Source organism: Pavona decussata, unplaced genomic scaffold (assembly GCF_977016875.1).
Source record: "Pavona decussata unplaced genomic scaffold, jaPavDecu1.1 SCAFFOLD_48, whole genome shotgun sequence".
Taxonomy (NCBI): Eukaryota; Metazoa; Cnidaria; class Anthozoa; order Scleractinia; family Agariciidae; genus Pavona; species Pavona decussata.
Window position 1 is genome coordinate 5299250 of NW_028145470.1, and position 21046 is coordinate 5320295.

General features: G+C 36.3%; 1 protein-coding gene across 7 annotated transcripts in view; it reads right to left on the bottom strand.

The window, feature by feature from the left end:
* Positions 1 to 19706, bottom strand: part of LOC146481942 (1-phosphatidylinositol 4,5-bisphosphate phosphodiesterase beta-1-like) — a 46488-nt gene extending 26782 nt beyond the window's left edge. For 2 of the 7 annotated variants that reach the window (XM_085108069.1, XM_085108064.1), the window contains exons 1-15: positions 18321 to 19705; positions 17904 to 17981; positions 17559 to 17627; positions 13268 to 13491; positions 10464 to 10517; positions 9440 to 9524; positions 7406 to 7506; positions 6477 to 6643; positions 5638 to 5784; positions 4523 to 4680; positions 3708 to 3787; positions 3291 to 3375; positions 2084 to 2174; positions 1393 to 1523; positions 578 to 674 (exon numbers count right to left, since the gene is read on the bottom strand). In XM_085108069.1, the coding sequence (XP_084964195.1) occupies positions 578 to 674; positions 1393 to 1523; positions 2084 to 2174; positions 3291 to 3375; positions 3708 to 3787; positions 4523 to 4680; positions 5638 to 5784; positions 6477 to 6643; positions 7406 to 7506; positions 9440 to 9524; positions 10464 to 10517; positions 13268 to 13491; positions 17559 to 17627; positions 17904 to 17981; positions 18321 to 18413 (1660 nt within the window). In that variant the 5' untranslated portion in view covers positions 18414 to 19705. Of the gene's footprint in view, positions 1 to 577; positions 675 to 1392; positions 1524 to 2083; positions 2175 to 3290; positions 3376 to 3707; positions 3788 to 4522; positions 4681 to 5637; positions 5785 to 6476; positions 6644 to 7405; positions 7507 to 9439; positions 9525 to 10463; positions 10518 to 13267; positions 13492 to 17558; positions 17628 to 17903; positions 17982 to 18320 lie in introns of all 7 variants that reach the window. The other 5 variants (XM_085108068.1, XM_085108070.1, XM_085108066.1 and 2 more) reach the window with 5 other exon arrangements.
* Between the last annotated feature and the right edge of the window lie 1340 nt (positions 19707 to 21046).

The window sequence follows — 21046 nt, forward strand, 5'->3', positions numbered from 1 at the left end:
TTCATTCACCCTCACTCACTCACTCACTCATTCATTCATTCACTCTCACTCACTCACTCACTCACTCACTCATTCATTCATTCATTCACTGTCACTCACTCACTCACTCACTCATTCACTCACTCATTCATTTATTCATTCCTTCATTCACTCTCACTCACTCACTCATTCACTCACTCACTCACTCACTCACTCACTCACTCACTCACTCACTCACTCACTCACTCACTCACTCACTCACTCACTCACTCACTCACTCACTCACTCACTCACTCACTCACTCACTCACTCACTCACTCACTCACTCACTCACTCACTCACTCACTCACTCACTCACTCACTCACTCACTCACTCACTCACTCACTCACTCACTCACTCACTCACTCACTCACTCACTCATTCATTCATTCATTCATTCAATTCATTATATATTTACTTATTTATTTACTTCAAGGGAAAATTGTTTTGATCCTATGGTCACTAATGGGTGTCCAAGGGTTTGCAGTACAAAATATTTAAGCGTCTAACAAAAGTAAGAGAAGTGGGAAACTTTCTTTTCTATGCAGGCATACATACTCTCACAAGCATCAAAGCCTTTAAAGTGAACAGGTTGGATGTAATTAACAAGAGCAGACAGTTCTGTCTCTGGGGCTACCTCATCTTCATCCTGTGTTTGTTACCAAAAAATACAACAAATTAATGGAGAATGTATCATGCAAATTTGATGCCATTTCAAAACCCAAAAATGTTTGTCTGTCAACATAAACAAAAACTAACTATTGTCTAGTTTTGTTATAAAGTATCACCACAGTGCAGTAAAACTGTCAATAAGTGCCTCTGGCAAGAGACAGAGTAGATCAGAAATTATGGATATAAACTTGAAAAAGGTTAGGCTAATGTTTTTCAAGTACTCGCATTTTTGTTTCCAAAATGCGCTTGAACAGATCATGAGTTGTTCCTTTAAAGAACTGAGTTGATTTCATTCCTCTTATTGTTTTAGAATTATTTTGTAGCTAAGCAAAGGCCTTGTTTCACCACTTTTAACAAGAAAGGTCAAATATCCCATGACACTAACACTTACACTATTACTGAACAGTCTGTCCCCCCTCCACCCTTTCCTCTTCCACTGTTAACATAGTGTGACAGGTGCCTGGATGACTATGCATGGTGGCTCATGGCTGGGTTGTGGGGATTGCCAGCCGTGGGAGTGTGTTACTGTCTAGGGACTGGCTGGTCACAGTGGAGGCCTCAGGACTTCTCAGGCACCTATCCTCCACTCAACTTGATGCAGTTGTTAATACCAAGAAATCAAGCCAGTCATGAGATTTAAATTCGACTTCCTACAACTCCAAAGCATTGGATGAATAGTAGATATATTCAACACAACTCACTTTGTCAGCATCTGCAATGTTATTATTTCCATTTTCAGTGGGTATTTCACCATCAAGCATTTCCACTTTTCCATCAGGATTGACCACAGGAGCACCACTGCTATCTGCTGCAGACTTGTCTACATCACCACCTGACAAAATTATAACAACAAAACTGACATTGCCAAAAGGTCTGGATAGCAGACTGACAGGTAGTAAGCGATGCTCCTTCTAAAGTAGCAAACAAGGCCGTTGTGAAGAAAATTTAAAGGAGCCCACAAGGCCAAAAGCCAAGAAGTTAGGAGCCGAATCTGTGAAAATAATGTTAGGTGCTTAATAGGCTCCTCTTAGGCATCAGCCTTAGCAACCCTCTTATATAAAAAAAACCAACTGTAATAATCTCAAATGTGAATTTGTTCTGTGCTAGTGGCTAAAACGGGTCTACCAATAGTACAAGAGAGAACTTGATGAATACTACAGCCTGCAAAGAAAGTGCCCTAAACAAAGTCTGATTCATTTGAATTTTGTAGGAAAACATGTAAGTATGTATAAACAGTTACATGTATTCAAAAGTGTGGATTTGTTTTCACATTACTTTGGAGACACACAACATTCACAGAAGAAATAGAGATATAAAAATGAAAAACAATTTTGCATAAGAAATTTAAAACAAAATGAACTATTTTACCATTTTGAGTACACTCCACCTTACCTTCTTCACGTTTTGTTGCCTTTTTCTTGTTCTTAATCACTATTTTTCTCAGCAGTGCTTTTGGGGGTGGAAGACTCTTTCCTTCCTCTAGCTGTCAACATAAGAGCAAGCAACCACAAGGTAAACTCAAAGCCACTTTCTAGCCTACATGTACAGTGTATAATCATTCACATTTCACATGTCAAGGAAAAATCCAGCTACAGCCTTCGATCAAATGACAGTATTTTGTTATTAGCATCTACAGGTATAACAAAAAAGTATTCAGGAGATTGGGCATCTGCAGTGGCAGCACCGAGGATATGGAATGGACTGCCATTAGAAGTACGGAATGAGGCAAAAGTTGATCATTTTAAACAGCTTTTAAGACACATTATTTTAAGTTAGCTTTTTATTGAAGTCAAGTTGGTTTCTATTGAATATTATTGATTTTATCTTTTACTTATTTTAACTTGTTTTGTTAAAACCATTGTAAATGTATGTCTTTTAGGATTAGTCTTATTTCCTATGATGTACAGCTCGCACTTGATCATTTTATGGAAAGTCGCGCTATATAAATTTTTAATACTATTATGAAGGGACTGGGAGTGTTGATGGTCACTCGCAAGGGTATTCCCTGTAATGGACTATAAGGGGAGGCTCCGCCCAAAAGGGGTACCTTTTCCAGGATGGATGTAAATTAAAGGGTTCAGGAATTTCACGAGCCGAAGTATAGGAGAGGGTAGGGAAAACTGTCATTTTCAACAGACCCAACGAGAAAAGACAGTGTTTCTACTGTAGGTACGTGAAAGTGTTACCTTTCCCCTGTCAAAAATGGTATATAAAAGGGTGAGGGTTTGGACCTATCCCGTATAAATAAACTTTCTTAAGAACATAGGATATTATATAGGATATTATGGGACCCCTGAACCCCAAGATTGGTGATGTGCTGTTACAAAGGCTATAACCCCACAAACAAGGCCAGAGTCAACAGTCTCCTCCAGTCTTGAACAATCAGACACCTGTTCTCCTGCTCCATCCTCTAACATAAACCTCATTAGTCCTTTCTGTACCCACACAGATGTTGACAATGAAGGCACTTGTACAGGATAATCACCTTCATTCAGCACACACACCATCAGATTTCTGTCAGATAATTCCCTGACAAACTCCCCATTCTCAATGAGACACGTGAAGTGAATAATAATTGTTGCAAAAAAAGGTGACTCACCGGGTAATCATCCAAGGGTTTATCAAGGAGCATGTCCCCAAAGATACTGACACAGTATGCTGCCATCTTAGCTTGCTGCTTTGGACTGAAAAAAAGGTGATATGATATATGAATGGAAGAGTTGTAGATCGTATTTATTTCTTTGAAGAACTCAATGCATCAGGGCAAAGAAACACATGTGTGGTTGCCCTCGCCTTTACGATGATGTGGAGCAAACTTCTTTATTTAACAAGGCGAAACAAAAGAGGAGTCTAGGACTTGAGCCACTGACCCAACAAGCTAACCATTGCACAACTGTGCTTCCACAGAAACATATAATTAAATGTAAAAAATAATTTTATTATTAATTTATTTATTACAATGTCTTAGCAAATTATAATGGTGCTGTATGTTGGCATACTGAACAAAAACATTTACCTGCAGTGATTCTCAAAGGAAAGAATAACTGGGTACTCTGATGTCTTGAATGCACAATCTGCAATAGCTTCTATAACATCCTGTTACAAAAAGACAAAAAAATACATGGTATGTTCATCAAACAGGTGTGAGAATTTTGTCAGTATACCGCAGGAGTGACAGCAAATTAAAATTGAAGGGCTGAGAGGATAACTGCCTTACATGTGTGTCAAATTTTAGGCTGATTTTTCATTTTGTTCAAAAGTGTCTGAGTTTTGCATGTGGCTTTCAATTTTGTCAGAGAACATTGCTGTGCTTTTTTCTCTGGTTTACACTAAGTTTTCAATAAAAAAAAGGCCAAAATACTGAGACGGTGAAATTTGACCTAACTCAGTTATGCTCCAAGCCCTTCAATTGCTTAGGTTAAGATTGGTGAAGTCAATTTCAGCACCAGAGAGGGGGGGTGGCCTGCACAATTTGCAACATCCAACATTATTAGTCGAGAGAAGAACGGACAACAAGACAATGCTCCTAGTCCTAAACATAATAGAAGCACTCAGATTTTTTTTACGGGTATGCCTGTGTCATTTACTGATTAATACATCACTCTCATGTATTCACCAGGCTTAACATATTCCATCACATTATTTCCAATTTACCTTTAGTTATCAACTCTGTTGATAAACCAAACATTCTTTTCTACTCCCCACCGATGCAAAACCACAGTTTCTTAAGAAACTAAGACCCTTTAGGTCCAGTGAAAATAGAGGCTAGAAAAGGTGCAATTTATTGAAATAACTAATTTTAATAAAAATCTACCAAATAAGTTGTTCAACCTTAAATGAAATTTCTGTACAGAGTGTCATTCCATGTGTAATAACAGGTTCTTGTTCCTCTGTTCTTCCATCCCAACAGTCAAGTTCTATGCATCGGCACCCGGCCAATAACGCCTGCCTGTACATTTCTACTGAAGATCTTCCTGTAAGCTGATGGCCTGATAAAGATGGGAAAAACAAACAAACAACATATATAAGCCATGCATACCTGCAGAGAGACCTAAATTCTTGAACAATCCTATGCATTTTACACAGAACATAATATCAGCCATGTTTACAGCAAATGGGAAACAGCAGCAATGACCACACGAGCATGTTTATCCTAGATCTGCCGCTCGCTGTTTTCAGTTTCTCAGTAAAATTCAGTAGTTTTACATTAGCATCAGAGGCCAGAATAATCAGTTAATTTGCACCGTTCTCAATATTCCTTTTTTTTTTTTTTCAAGAAAACATAAATGCGAATCTCACGTCTGTCATTTGATGTGAAAGCCATTCTAAATCTCTCTATTAAATTATATGTTAATTATAATTTCTTCTGGAAATAGAGTGTTCAAGTGTAATGGTATGGTGTTGGTAGGAATTTGGCCTATTCATACACCCAAGTAAACACAAGTGAACTGAACTGGCTTTTCTTGCAAGCAGGAGGTACCCTGATAAGTAGTTTCCAGTAATAGTTGTTGACCAGTCAAATTTATCACCTACTTCAATAAAGGATGATTGTGGGAATTTTCTTGTTTTTCTTTTTATTAAATTAATTAAAACCTTTCCTGTGAATACACGAATTGCTTCAAACCACCATGGGGATGATTCAAGTGAATTTTCACATGAAGAATGAGCAGCAACTGGTTTTAACCAGTTTTATAAAAGAAACAAGGGAGGAGTCTTAAAGCAACTTTATCAAAATAAGAATCCATTTCCATCTGGTCATCCTAAGCTAAAGATTCTTTTTAATAGTTAATCTGTACACAAGAATATCAATAATATTATTTTAAGACACACTTCCAATTTGAAATGGAAATCATTGATTCTTTGTAAACAAGCTACTGAGCTCCTTTGTGCTCAATGAGTAAACAAATTAATTACGTTTACTAAGTACTCAATAATGTGACACTTACCTGTTAGATACGTGTTGTGTGATGAATTGATAAAATAATGTGATAAGGGATGTAACATGTCTTGGTGAAGAGACAAGCGATCGTGGTTGATAATAAAGTTGTCATCACTCATAAGATACCTTGTTAGACCCTGCACAGAAAAGTGACCTGAAAGAAATGTTTAGCAGAATAATAATTAACAACATGAAGCTCTTCCTAAGATTATTACTTATTACTATTTAATTTACTTTCTTCATTTGTTGTTTGTTTTTTAAATATTAAATAATACCGACACTTTTGACACATATATTTACCATGTAAGGACAGTACTTTACCTATCAGAAAGTTACATTTAACAAATCGACGACCATTTTATATGATTAATACTCTTAAAAACCGTAAAATGACATCATAAAATGTTCAAAACTAAAGTAGCTTCTTATGGTTTCATTGCCAAGTTTTGAACATTTTATGAAGTAATTTTATGGTCTATAGGAGTATAGATAATAGAAAACTGCTGTCAATTTTTCTTTTACAATGAATTGGGAAATATACAAGCAGAATTGGCTTTAATTTATTTTCTGATGAGAAAGCGCACTTGTTACATGTACATCTGACATCTTTATTGTCTGTACTCTTACAGACAACAGCTAATTGAGCCAAACAGTGTGTGGAAATTTTGACAGACATTGTAAAAAAAATTTTGCCACATATATCATACCCTCTGGTGAACCAAACACAAATCTAAAGTTCCCTTGTTACAAACATCAAGAGAAGCAGCGAAAAATGCATCTGCTAAATATTAATAGTAGCTAGCACTGTTCTTTTACTATGTTAGTCATACAGCATGAACATCCTACCTTTCTTTGCAAAGTCTTTATTTGGTTCATACTTGTCAATGATAGCTTGGGCCTTTTCACTGGTGCAGTAGGGATAGAGGATTTCATTCAGACGTGGATCTCTTTGTTTATCGTTTAGAAAGTCGACAAGTTGGTCAACGGTCAGGTATGGCTTTTTCTTTGCACCGCTAAGGAAAATAACAGTTAAAGTTTGAATGTTAAAGTTTATCTTTTTAACCAAAGTTGAGGGACTACATATACAGTGGAATCTTGTTTGTTCTAAGCCTCAATTTTCCGCAATTTTTCGAACCAAATTCAGTTTTTCTAGGAGGTTAAAAAAATCAGTATTCCATTGTACTATGTATCTCCGGGCTAATAGAAATGTCTACACTATCGTTTTTAAAAGGTGACATCATGATAAGCAAATGTCAATCTCGCATTCCTCCTGCATGGTTCTAAATCTTCCACAAACATAAATTTACTATTTGACCCATGTGGTCCTACATGCGCTTTCATTGCAAAGCTATTGAGAAAATCCCTGTATGGGGGCTGTACACATGAGGATGAGCAGGATCAAAAACGCTGTATGGCACTGCTAGAGATGCAGATGGCCTAATGCGCAAAACAATTTGAAACAATTTTGTCGCTCATAACACTACTGTAATTAAGTTTGACTTGAATGGGAAAAAAGCATTTATTATAATTATGAATTTTACTTTTCAAATCCATAGCTTGTTCTCATAATCAAACCTTCTCAATCAACTATATAAAAAGTTTAATCGATCACATGAATAAAAAAATGTACTCCTTGAGTTGGGTCAGGCTGGACGGAAAAATATTTGGCTCTCAGTCATGGCCATGGACCTCACTGCACTCAGTCTGACACCATGACCAAGAGCCAAATATTTTCTTCTATATGTATTTACATAACAGCAATCATGATCACTTACATTTCAGCAAATATTGTGTCTATGTCTTTTCTGTCGCACAGTCGGTTATAAAATGCCCAAAATTCTTCAAAACTAAATTTGTCTGGGCTAACATTATCATTCTGGAAAAAAATTAAAACAAAGATCACTAACATGTAAAATAAATTCAACTACACACATGGCACCACATGTGGTTAGTGCATGTTTAGGAATTAAAACAAGATGGCCACTACTTCAGTACCTTGCTTCTTAAAGTATTAGACCAAATCCCATTTCAATCTGTGATCAACTGGCCACAGACTTGTCAGTCATCAGACTGTTCAGTGTTATCCTCACTAAACAAAGTCTATTTTTACAATAACTGTCCAAATTCTCGCGCGCTGATTGGCTCGTAGCTATTGTCTATAAGAGTACAGACAATAAAAATGACGTCAGATGTAACACGCGCGCTTTCTCAACGAAAAAAATAGTCAATTCCGCTCATACTTTTTCCATCTTATTGTAAAAAACAAATCGACCGCAGTTTTCTATGGTCTATACTCTTGGAGACCATAAAATGACGCCATAAAATGTCCAAAACTTGGCAGTGAAACCACTCGCCTGCGGCTCGTGGTTCCACTTGAGTTTTGAACATTGTTTGACGTCATTTTATGGTCTATAAGAGTATAGACCATAGAAAACTGCTGTCGATTTGTTAATTAGACTTAATACATAATTCTCATAAACAGCAGTCTAAACCTTGTACTGACATTTAGAGGAGAAACAGAAACAAAAATAATGTTGATTGCTACAAAACAGGAATTATTGGTAGATAGATACTTACAGATAGATACTTTATTGATAAGATACTTGGCAGCCCGAAAGCTGAATTGCGTATTTACATAGATACAAAGACTAGATATGCGAGTATCAGAATAGATAAGAGTCTAAAATACAAAATGTATAATTAATAATTATAATTATTATTCAAATGTACAATCGATCGAAAAATACTAAAAAACTACAAATATGCATTATCGATACAGGATCCTATAATATATATTACAGTCGAACCAGGTCAAGCGTACCCCCCTAGACTCTATTAATGGATCTATTATTTGAAAATTGAACCCATTAGTCGTTTCAAAGAATGCATTCATTCATTCATTGTTAGCGCGCATCAATGTTCAAATTAAAATTCGATTCTTATTGGCTTTTAATTTGAACATTGATCCGCGCTAACAGTAAAAGCACTAGCCTGTAAAATTCAAACTACAGTACATTTGAAACAGCTCGTTCGTTCAAACTGTTCCCGCATGTTGTTGACACGTTCATATATTAAAGCCATTATGCAAATTTGGTCATGGCAAGAGCACAAAGTCAAGCGCTTGCTGAAATGAGTCGGGCTGAAAATTCCAATCTATCTTTCATGAATAGCATTACCCACCTTGTTGCATGAAAAGTACGGTATATATCTCATCAGACTGTCCATTATACCGCGAAAAATAGCGCAACACATGTGCCGAAGGTCATTGCCATTGTCGAAGGTCAACTGAAATGAACATCTTTCACTGTGAGTTCGCATACTTTTCGCTGAATTAATTTGCATATACCTCAAAAAGAGAACTGCTTATTATGATAAAACGCTTCCAATTTTTTTTCTCATTTTTTTAACAACTAACGGAATAAACGCCAGTGTATAAACGTAAAATGTCCACTGATTTAGTGATCATTTAACTTACCCGACAGGACCCATTTTCACCGTACCTGGTTGAAAATGGCAAATTTTCTCTCTGACAGTATGCGTTGACTGCTGCAAACTACGAGAATGCTTTTTGGAAAATCCGCTTTTACACAAATCAAGAATTTCCGCTCTGAATATGTTGAAAAGGGTTTTTTTCCGGCGGGCTTCCTGGTTTTGTGGTTTCATGCATTGTTCGAATAATCCAATTAGAAATCGAATTTTGATTTGAATACTTGAAACGACTAACGGCTTCAATTTTCAAATAATAGATTCATTAATAGAATCTAGGGGGGTACGCTTGACCTGGTTCTACTGTAATTAAAAGTACTTACTTTTCCATGTGGAAGGCCAACAGACTGAAGAGCATCAAGCACTCGTTTCTTGTCTTCTTTACTCGAACTTACATATTTTAGAATGCTGGCAATGCAAAATAAAAGGCAGTTTCAAAATGAATGACATGTTTCTTTAACTGCTGAGCTTGTGGTCAGTGCTCAGACTAACAGCTAGGATCTCTCAACCTTTAAGAACAACTGGTGCCTCCTTATACCAAGGTATTTTTGCACACATTATGACTATGCTGGAAAGAAATTTATTTACGGTATTCATGGTTTCAGAAGCTATATCAAACACTTGAATAAGTGTTCTATTCAAATTTCCAAACATCTCAAACTTGGTTAAAAAAAAGGTCAGCTGTGAATCTTTGTTTCAACCCACTTCTGTTGAAAGTTAAAACAATGCACTCTTAGCAAAATGTCATCAGCTGAACTGTTTGTTATAATATAATAACTTGCCTTTTATTTTTGGCAGAACTGTTTTAAGATTGTCTAGAGTTCACAGTTTTTTGCATGCTATTTTTAAATGAAGTGTTTAATATGTTTGAGAAAAATAACCAGTTTGACTGGTTTCTGACATTATTTGTCTGCTGTTTGTTAACTTGCATTAAATATACAAGTTGGGACTTATCGAGTTGCACTTTTAATTGGCCTTTTGACACTTATAATGTGCTTGCGAGATGCAGGTAATTTAGTGTCTTGCTTATATGATCAGTGTCCAGTGTATTCACAAGATGCGAAGTCCAAAGACTTATAACCCCAAGCCTGTGACCTGCTCACCCTATGAGTCACCCATAGCTCAGTGGTTAGAGCATCCAGACCAGTTATTGGAAGGTCATGGGTTCTACTCCTGCTGGGGGCTTGGAAAATTTTTTCCGAGAATTTCATAGTGTACTTATTATTATCTATTTCATTTTCATAGCATTGGGTGGTTGGCTGGTTCACCAAACTCTTCCTCGTGTTTGATAAATTCCTTAAACCACAATATTATGCATAATTTGGAATAAACACAAGGCTGACATACTTCCTCACAGGAATCTTTCCTTCCGCATTCGTCTGTACACATATTTTTGCATAACTGGAAAACAATAAAGCAAATTAGTGCCGGCTCTAGTCCAGGGATAGGAAGAGCGAAAAGAAAGGCAGGAAACGAAGAGAAAATGGGATGCAAAGATGGTAAAACCTGGGAGACAGGAACAAATGAGGGAGTCAATTGAATATTCTGGGCACTTCTAGTTTGTAGTAAAATCGGTCTGTTCTTATTCTTCTGATTTTATTGTAATTTTTATTCTCATTTTAATCATTACTTTATTGAGTAGTTTGTAATAAGGCTTCTAAACCATTTCAGTATAATTTTATTTATTCATGTTTACTTCATTTTCTTACCACGGAAAAGCCCCTAACCCTGAGAAGTGGTAATACACATGTTTCATTATACTGTTATATTGTGGTGAGATTCACCAAGGAAGGCTTAGGAACTGGAAGCAAAGAAAGAACCAAACAAGCCTCCCTCTCCAAAGACAGTACATTTGAATCATACTTCCAATTGTACTTGCCTTTCCAACATCTCTGGTTCCATGACACTGAAAACCCAGGGTGAAGTGACTTGGAGTATTACTACTTCCCTCTAGATGGAATGCTAGTCCATCACAGGATACCCAGCATGAGGAGACTGGGAGTACTACTACTCTCCCCTGGATACCCAGCATGAAGTGACTAGGCTAAGGAGTATTACCACTCCCCTCTGGATGGAATGCTAGTCCATCCTAGGATACCCAGCATGAAGTGACTAGGAGTATTACCACTCCTCCCTGGATAGGATGCTATTCCATCACAGGATACCCAGCATAAAGTGACTAGGCTAAGGAGTATTACCACTCCCCTCTGGATGGAATGCTAGTCCATCATAGGATACCCAGCATGAAGTGACTAGGGGTATTACCACTCCTCCCTGGATGGGATGCTAGTCCATCACAGGATACTCAACATGAAGTGACTAGGAGTATAACTACTCCCTCCTGGATGGAATGCTAGTCTATCACAGGATCCCCAGCATGCAGCAACTAACAACTTCCAAAACAGTGACTAGTAATACTTCTAGTTCTAGCTTCTCATTATCCTGCTCTTCTGGTTTTACAGTACATGAGGTCTGGTAGGGTATCGTTTTAGCATTTCTTTTTTCTGTCTTGAACAGGACATGCAGTGATTTAACTTCTTTTTGTCTCAGATGGGACAGAATCTTTTTTTGGAGTAGGTTCAAATTTATTAATTGAAAAGTGAATGCCTCAAAGCCGATTTAGACAGTACAACTTTTGCTTATGACTGTCGCATGCGGTTTCTGGAGGGCAAGCTGCTCACGTCATGCAAACATCACACACAACTCTTGTCACACTCAACACTGCCTATACCTATGATTGTCGTAGGATTTTGAAACATGTTTTAAAATCCTACGACATTTTTTTGTGACGTAAACAACAGTCATAAGCGAGTTGTAGGTTTCATTTACACAAAACAATTTGTGTCGAGGATCTGTCGCAAGCTTGTCGCATGCGACAGTCGTTCCATGTAAATCGCCCTTTAGACATCCAGAGTGGTAGGATACTTTCAAAAACCAATCTCCCAATGTCTGCCACAATATTAGCACAAGGTAAAATTGCAATAAAAAACACTGCGTAGGAAGTAAATTCCGACTACAGCACCATCCTGTGACTTTGTCAAAAAAGTTGCCACAGTGTGACAATTTTTTTTCATCAGGAATGAAAATCAAAGATTGCCTTCATACACAGGGTAATGGTTATAGCCTGGTTTACAAGTACAACGCAAGCATATGCATAAGCACAAGCATAAGTACAAGGATGCTTACACGTGCAATGTAATGCTTATGTTTTAGCATAAGGTGACATACACAAGCACAGAAGTATAAAAGTTTGGCACAATCATGCAGCCGGGCCATCTTTTAGTGTGAGATTTGATTCCAACATGGTGGACTAGAATGTATGCTGACAACCTGTCACTGTTTTCCAGTTTCCTTTCCTTGCGCTTGTCCTTATGCTTGCATCGTCCCAGTTTACACGTACGATGCAACAAAGCAAGCACAAGCACAAGAGAATGGAAATTGTTCCATTCTCTTGTGCTTGTGCTTATGTTTGCATCATTGCGTCGTATGTATAAACCGGGACGACACAAGCATAAGCACAAGCGCAAGCACAAGGTGCTTATGCTTGCGTTGCACCCGTTTACACGCAAGTTTCTTTTATTTATGCTTGTGCTTACGCTTATGCTTGTGTCATACATGTAAACCAGGCTTAATGGAACCCATCTGCATCCTCCTACCCAAGTACCCTCCCCCTAACCCTCCAACTAAGCCTTGAGGAAACACCCCAAGAGTAAATCGCAGGAAAACTAAAAAGCAGAGTTCCACTGTAACACAAGTGACTGCCATTCTTAGTTTTAAACTTATTACATGTAAGTCAACTCGTCAAAGCAAGATATAATGTACTATGTGAAAATATGGTTCACCGGCGAGGATTTGACTCCAGTCTCCTGTTCACCTACAGTGACAGCGGATGAAATAGCAAAGCTTATTCTTATTACATCACTAAGATCACGGGGTCGCTCCTCCGGGGTTCGAATCCTCTCCGGTGAACCATATTTTCGCATAGTATGTTATATCTTGCTTTAATATGTTGACTTACTTTGTTCCTTTGATATAACAGGTCATTACAGTGATCCTATGTGAAAATATGGCTGATTCACTTAATATGAATATTCCCTGCTGTCTTTGTTTCATGTAAAACTTATTGCCTACCATGAAATATCACAACTCACTGTTTTTCAAGAAAGGTCATAGGTGATGCATTCACAGCCAAGAGATTGTGTGATAAATTCATTAACGCATCTGTCCATTCACGGGCAACATTCACTGAAGCAGAAACAAAGTTCACGTAAACAATGTCCACCATGTTGGACCCATGCACAACTGTTATTGTCTTGTCTTGAAGCAAATCATCCTCAGACCCGCCAAATTTGAGTGAATCCCGCAACCTTTGTTCCTATAAAGACCAAGGCACAATATTAAACATGCATCTTCTCCTCCTGTTTTCTTTATATTTGTTATTGAACCGATTGGGAGAATTTGTTTCAGTATCGCAACATTTTATCTCTGATGCTAATTTCCTAAAGTCTCATCATCTTTATTTTGGAATGAGTAGTGATATTATAAGGAGAAAATAGATGCTGGCGACTACTTAAAGGGGAAGTATCACGTAAATTTCATGTCATTTCAAAACCCAAAAATGCTTGTCTGTCAAAAGAAACATGAAATAATTGTCTACTTTTGTTATAAATTATCATCCTAGTGCAACAAAACTGTTGATTAGTGCTTCTGGCTAGAGACAGAGTAGGTCGGAATGGATTGAAATGTGAAAATGTTAGGCTAACGTTTTCAAGTTCTTGCATTTTTGTTTTCAAAATGCGCTAGAACAGATCACGAGTTGTTCTTTTCAAGAATTGAGTTGATCCAATTCCTCTTGCTGTTCCAAAATTGTTTTGTAGCTATGTGAAGGTCTTATTTCACCATTTTTAACCAAACAGGTAAAAACCCCATGAGACTTCCCCTTTAAGGGGTGACTCTGAAACAGCATCAGCCAGAGGCACCTCTATATTCTTACATCCAATCTCACTGCAGATACAATGTAAAGTAGACATGCATTGTTGTTGGCTAGTTCATGATACTACATTAAGGGGAGCAGGGTTGAAACAGTGGTGAAGGCACTCGCCTCCCACCAATGTGGCCCAGATTTGATTCCTGGACATGGTGTCATATGTGGGCTGAGTTGTTATTGGTTCTTGTCCATACTCAGAGAGTTTTTTCTTCAGGTTCTCCAGTTTTCCCCTCTCCTCAAAAACCAATAGTAGAACAAAATTCCAATTTGATCTGGAAAGTGTCCCTGTTTTTGCACTATAAATATGTTGACATTGAAATAAAGTGATTTCTTTGATTTTTTTATTTATTTTATTTATTTTTTTATACTACACAATACAATCCATTAACCACTGGGCAGGGAGTTACTCTTGCACACCCTCAACCCCACACCAAAGGATATGAATTTCTAGCCATTTTAGACTGAAAAATTGGGTATGGTCTAATAAGCCATGCAATGTTGTAAGCTCGGTATACTGTTAGTTGCATCTAAGCATGATGAGGTGACATGTAAGCATGACCAAATTTCGTAACAAACATGTAATGCATTGTTGTGAAATATTTTAAGTTGAAAGGAAACTTCAGTGAACTTAAGCACCCACAACTGCTGATAAGAAACAAGTATCTTTTAAAAAGATTTCAAACCATTTAAATTTTAAGAATGATGTATTATTCAGTAACTGACACAGGCATACTCGGAAAAAAATTTGAATTCTCCTATCAGGAGTCAAACCTAAGACCTTCCAGATGCTATACCACTGAGCTACAGGAGTCTCGTGGGGTTCATGGGACAAACATCCTGCATAATGCTAGGATTGGAATATCATGTGTGGCATATGTGCAATGGAATAAATGTGATGGAATATTTTAAGTCTGGTGAACAAATGAGAATGATGTATTATTCAGTAAGTGACACAGGCATACTTGCAAAAAAATCCGAGTTCTCCTATCAGGAGTCGAACCTAAGACCTTCTGATTACTAGTTTGGATGCTCTACCACTGAGCTACAGTAGACTTGTGGGAACAAAGGTCATTAAACTAGGTTCATGAGACAAACATCCTGTATACTGCTAGGATTTGAATGTCATGTGTGGCATTTGTGCAATGGAAGTTAACTTAAAAAAAAGATCTATGTTTAAATTTTGATTGCCAAAAAGATTTACCTTTAGCCAAAGTTAAGCACAGTTTAATGCATACACTAGTTACAAAGTAAACAGCTTACTTAATGCCATCTGGAGATTGCATTAAGACCAGTCAAATTTCAAAATAACGTCCCAAGACAGATACCATGTTTGTTACCAAATTACCTAAAAAAATTAACCCATTTTCCGCGGCAAAATGTGGAGGAATCTCAGTTCAATCCTCCACCCCACCCCCACCATATTCAGAAAGCTCCTCTCTGCAATTCAACTGAAATGTCTGTTCAACGCCGCTGATTATTATTAAACACATTGTTAACACTGCCCAAATATGGTCATGGTGCACTGAATGTTCGTCATTTGTAGTCAACAGATGCCCTGCGATATACAAAATTTTGTGTGTTGCAGAGAAAAATGGCAAAATGAAGATCGTCTCCAGCTTTTCTGCGATAAAACTGTGCTTTGTTATCAATGTGTTGAATATTAAAACAATTATCCTGCTCAATCTTACGGAATAGCCTCTGATTTTAACCAACTCGGTCAAAAGTAACAGGCAATGTTCTGCGCGATTTCACAGGATAATCATTAACTATAACATTCAACATGAGGGAGACATAAAAAATATTTCTAGATTATTCTGCTGATTCCATCTTATCGTTAGCAATTGAACTTCAGAAAGTTATTAATTTGGGGGTCATAATTAAAAACATAAACCCTAAAATTTCCATTTAAATTATTCAACAACTAATGCTTTTTTACATTTTTTGAATAATGAGAAACCGGTGGACTTCCAACAAAAATGAAATGTTAAATCTACACGTATGCTTCGCTCTATCCTGTAGGCACAGTCTGTAAAAAAAATGTGTAATTTACTGAATGGGAGATAAATGACTAATTTCTTCAGAAAGAAGAACTTTAAGTGTTTGCAATCAAGGTCCCACGCCAAAAATAAATACTCCATAATTACCTCAAATCATTAGCAACTAAATGCTGGTCTACTCAAATTACAGTACAACCCCAAGCTGGGTAGTTAAAAAAAGGAAACAATCTTGTATTTCTTTCCAAAAGTATGCTTTTTTGGCAGAATGCAACTACAATAGTTTACAAAGCAAAACAAAACACAATTTTTGGTAGAACTTAAAAAAAAGATCTATATCACGAAGTAATATTTTTGAACTCTGGAAATCAAAATAAAGCTTTTGTTATTAAAATCGTTTTCTCCTACAAAAGTGAACTAAATTTGCATATTTATCGGGCAAACATGATAAAATAGTTTGATTTTTTCTTCTTAGAAGACAACTTGTAAATGACACTGAAGGGAGCTTTGAAATTTAAGTTTTAATTCCAAATAAAACAATAGAGAACCAACATCACGGCAAAATTCTTGTTAAAATTTAGCCCTGAGAAGCTATAGTAAGAATTGTAAAACGCTGTTTCCATATTCTTAATGATTTTGCACAGAAAATTAACTGACAAAATTTATAGGAATAATGCTTTTAACGAGAATTTCAGTATAATGGATTTTGACTAAAGTTCACATATAAGCCAGCCACAATATTTTCGCTCGTAATTTTCTCTCGGCAAAAAATAAACAGATCAAAATTTAACAATAGTTTCCCATATGGGAGTGCATAAAATTGTTAGGCAATATTCACAAAAGAAAACAATAAATAATTTAAAGAATAGCCTACTAGCATTTTGTTTAACTCGGAATATACCGGTTCTGACAAGCTACCGTCAGGTCAAAACAAAAAATTTATTCCGCCACAAAACAACACGAAAATACAAAGTTTCCATCTGAAAATGCCCTAAATATTGAGATCCTTAGCACAAAAGCATTCAATCACGGGATTATAAGCTTTGCAAATTCGACAAAGCGGCTAAACCAAGTCCTATAATTACTAAATCCCTTTTGCGGCGAGCAAATTTAGTACAAAACTGCAAACGCTAAATTTGAAATTCTAATGCACTAAAAATTGGAATTAGCATTTATAGTAGGAATATTTTCGAGTGCCTCTTTATATATACATAAAAGCGGACGAGAAAAATTATTGTTTATTTACAAAAGACCTCGAAGCAAAGTACCAAATATGACCATGCTAGGACTTTCACAAAGCACATGTTCACTTTGTAGTGAATGATATTCGCTTAGGATAACCGTAGTCGTGCAGAAACCTTAAAAAGTATAAACGATCGAAATTATTAATCAGCAAAAGAGAAAATTGTGGATACTGTTTTTTCGGAACTTTAACTAAGTATACACTAAACTTTCACAAACCTTCGGAATTCTGGCGGATTTTCCGGTCCTCACATCCCGAACAAAACAGAGCTCTAGCAAGTCCGTTTCCTGTAGAGTGAATGCAAAAAGATGAAGGGCTTCAGAGAGCTTGTGTAAACCGAGACACTTTCTAAACAGAACCATAGAAGATATGATCACAATAACTTGCCACTTGTCAGCAACATATCGGCTCATAAACAGACGTTTTTTTTTTTTTGCGCGCACTGCTCCAAAAATTTGCTGCAAATCTGCAAAATGCAGAATGCACACAGAAGCGCGAGCCAGACAAATACAAATTGTACTGTTATTCTTCGTCTAGCATTACATTTGGTTTAGTTTACCCACCTTATCTTCAGCTCGCCAATAAATTAAATGGCCATCCGAATCTACTTTGACAGTACACTGTTGGCCGACTGTGGAATCCTGTAATTTAAAAGCACCAGTTCGAAAATATTTTAATGTTCGCGAGAGGAAGTGAAGCCATCCAAGTACACAACGTATTGCTCACAAACGGCCGGTTTCACAACAAAATAGCAAATACTTCCTGTATAGTAATATGCGAATATTTTGAAAGCCGAACACGAAAGAAAGAGAACCCGCTTCACTGCATCTGCAAAGCAGCTAGATTAATTTAGATTACTAAGTTAAAGATCGGCCATTTATGATGAAAAATGGAGGAGGAGACCGAGGCGAAGCCACACTCGACAAACATAGCGTGACTCAAATGTAAAACTAAACCAACTTGAAGAAACCTCCACGTACCTCGTCCCACTTGATAAATCTTGCTCCTCGAATTAAAAAATCTGCGACCTCGGGGTGCGTTAGTCTTTCAAGAACTGCCTCCCCACTCGCCATGTTTTTAGTTCGATTCAAAACAGTGCATGGAATATGGCATTACTGTGAATCGAAATCGCTCGTTGATTGGTCCACGGGTCTGCCGGGAACAATTTAGCGCGTCGCAGTTTGAAAAAGTTCTTCATCGACAGGAAAAGCTAATTGTTTGGGATACGTGCAAGAGCACTTTTGGTTGTTCATCAATCAGCGAGTCGCTAGCGCTTCTTGATACGTTTCATAAATAAATTCATATTAGTACAATCGACCCTGTCACAGGGTGATATTCACGGACTGCGAGACAGATATCTTTGAGGGTTTGTTTACATGCCAAAAACACGATTTATGAGAGTGAACAATATAAGAACCGCTAAAATTTCCTAACAAAGACGATCACAAAAATATAACCCCTAAAGAGATTTTATGTGAAGGAGTATCCAGTCATTTTTAATTTGCCTTAAATTACCTGAAGCGGACGCACAGGTTTCGCACGTATAAATAGCACCTCTTTTACAAATAAACCGACTTTAGGAAATTACATATGTCTGGCCGGCAAAAGAAGCTAAAATGACTCACTCTCCCTCTCTATACTATATTTTTTTGGCATTTCAATTTTAAGATTTAATCAAAAAAATCGTTTACTTTTTACAAAATTCACAACACGTTTTCAAATGTATTCAAGGACAAAGGAACTTCAATCTGAGAACCTATCCATAAACGAAAATAATTTAAAAAGAACCACTGCTGGATTAAATACAATGCTCCTTTGAGATTAAATAGAGTTAAGAAAATCATTTTGTCTAAAAGCGGTATACCATAAATTTATTGTTACGACTTGTAAAAGTTTACATTCTTTTTGCTTATTTTTGAGACGGTCCCCCAAAATTATACGGTGCACGTACTAATTAAATATATTTTAAATCATCGAAAACAAATTTCTAGTTTCCTGTTCATGAAAACATCTGAGTGAAACCAGCGCTAAATTAAGATTTTTTGCATTTTGCATAGTAAGGAAATACGAGCCACAAGACTTGTAAATCAATATAAATTTCAGTCAATTGTTGAAGATAACAGATGAAATGATAGTAAAAGCTATTAACATGATCCGCTGCCTTGCATAAATCAAACCGAAAAAAAAGAGGGGGCTTTAAGAAATTGCAACTTTGTGTGAGAAAACACCTGCTTAAAACGGAATAACTAGCAAATCTTTTTTTACAAACTATATCACAAGTAAAATGTTTTGAAATTTCTGAAACTGACCTAACTGTGAGAGCAATAATTAAACCACTTTTTGAAATTTAAATGGGAAAAAGTAATTGCTCATTATACACAGAAAGGGAAATATAGTATGCTTTATCACTACTATTAGCCATCCACGATCCTTATCATTTTTTATTATACCAAAATGAAAGTGAATTTGTCGCTGGATAATACATTAGGATGTATATATGCCAATGCATTTATTTATAATTCCATTTTCAAACTCAATTATTCATGTTTTATTTGAAGCTGAAACACAATGTGCACATCCATCTATAATAATGTTAACTTCATTAGAAATTATTTTTAGTATTACACTATAAAAAGAAATATGGTAAAATAGGTTACACATTTAGCGTGGATCGCAACATTTCCTTACTGATAAGAAACTATCACTCTATTGAATATTTATATCATTCAATACAAAGAAGTCAAGTTCAAATTCTACGAGAATTTTTCATTCATGTTAGCATGAATACCAATGAGGCATTACTATAGTTCTTTCACCTCAGATAACAGCTGGAGGCAAGAGCTGGAGGTGTCATTTTAATTACATACCAAAAAGAAGGCAATTACATGTACAGGGAGAAAAGAAAAAGAAGAAAACATCAATTGATTAGAGGAATAATATAAAAACTGAAATCTAAGTAGTATTTTAGATTATATTGAACATGTTGTTAAAATATAAAAATTTCTATAAATGCATAACATTGTAGCTTAGCTATAATAATCTAACTTTCTTAAGATTATGCATAATGCAGTGAGACTTTGAAAGCCATTATGATTCCAATTTATCACAAGCAATGAGGGTGTAGCACAATTTAAAATATGAAATTTTAAAATTACAAAAAATTCATGACGATGAATATTTTGGCAGATCTTAATTCAAACAAAATTGAAATTGTGTAACATTTCTTTTTTTAGCTATTTACAACCAAATTTGACAGTATCGTGCGGATTCAATTATATAAAAAAATCTGATTGGGCTGTTCAATTTTCTTTTACCATTAATCTTAAAGATCAAGACTAAATAGGCAAAAAAAATTAATAAGATGATGGGATGAAATGCAAATACTACCTGTCAACAGGAAAACCATTTAGAACCAACATCAATCATCTTATAATCACACAAGCCACTACGAATCTGCTGAAAAATAACTGAGTAATATTTTTACACAATCTCACGGTTATTTTTTTTTGGGATAGCGCTCATTGTAAGAGGGGGAGGGACCAAGACTTAGTAATCTGAACTTCACATACACAACTTAAGCTTTTGTAGTGCAAATACTTCAGGTTTATAGTAAAAATAACCACAAAATGGTTGGCAAAAAAACTATTTTTTGAATATTAAAGTTCCCTACAATGAGATCAACCTTTCCCTACACTTTTGAATACGG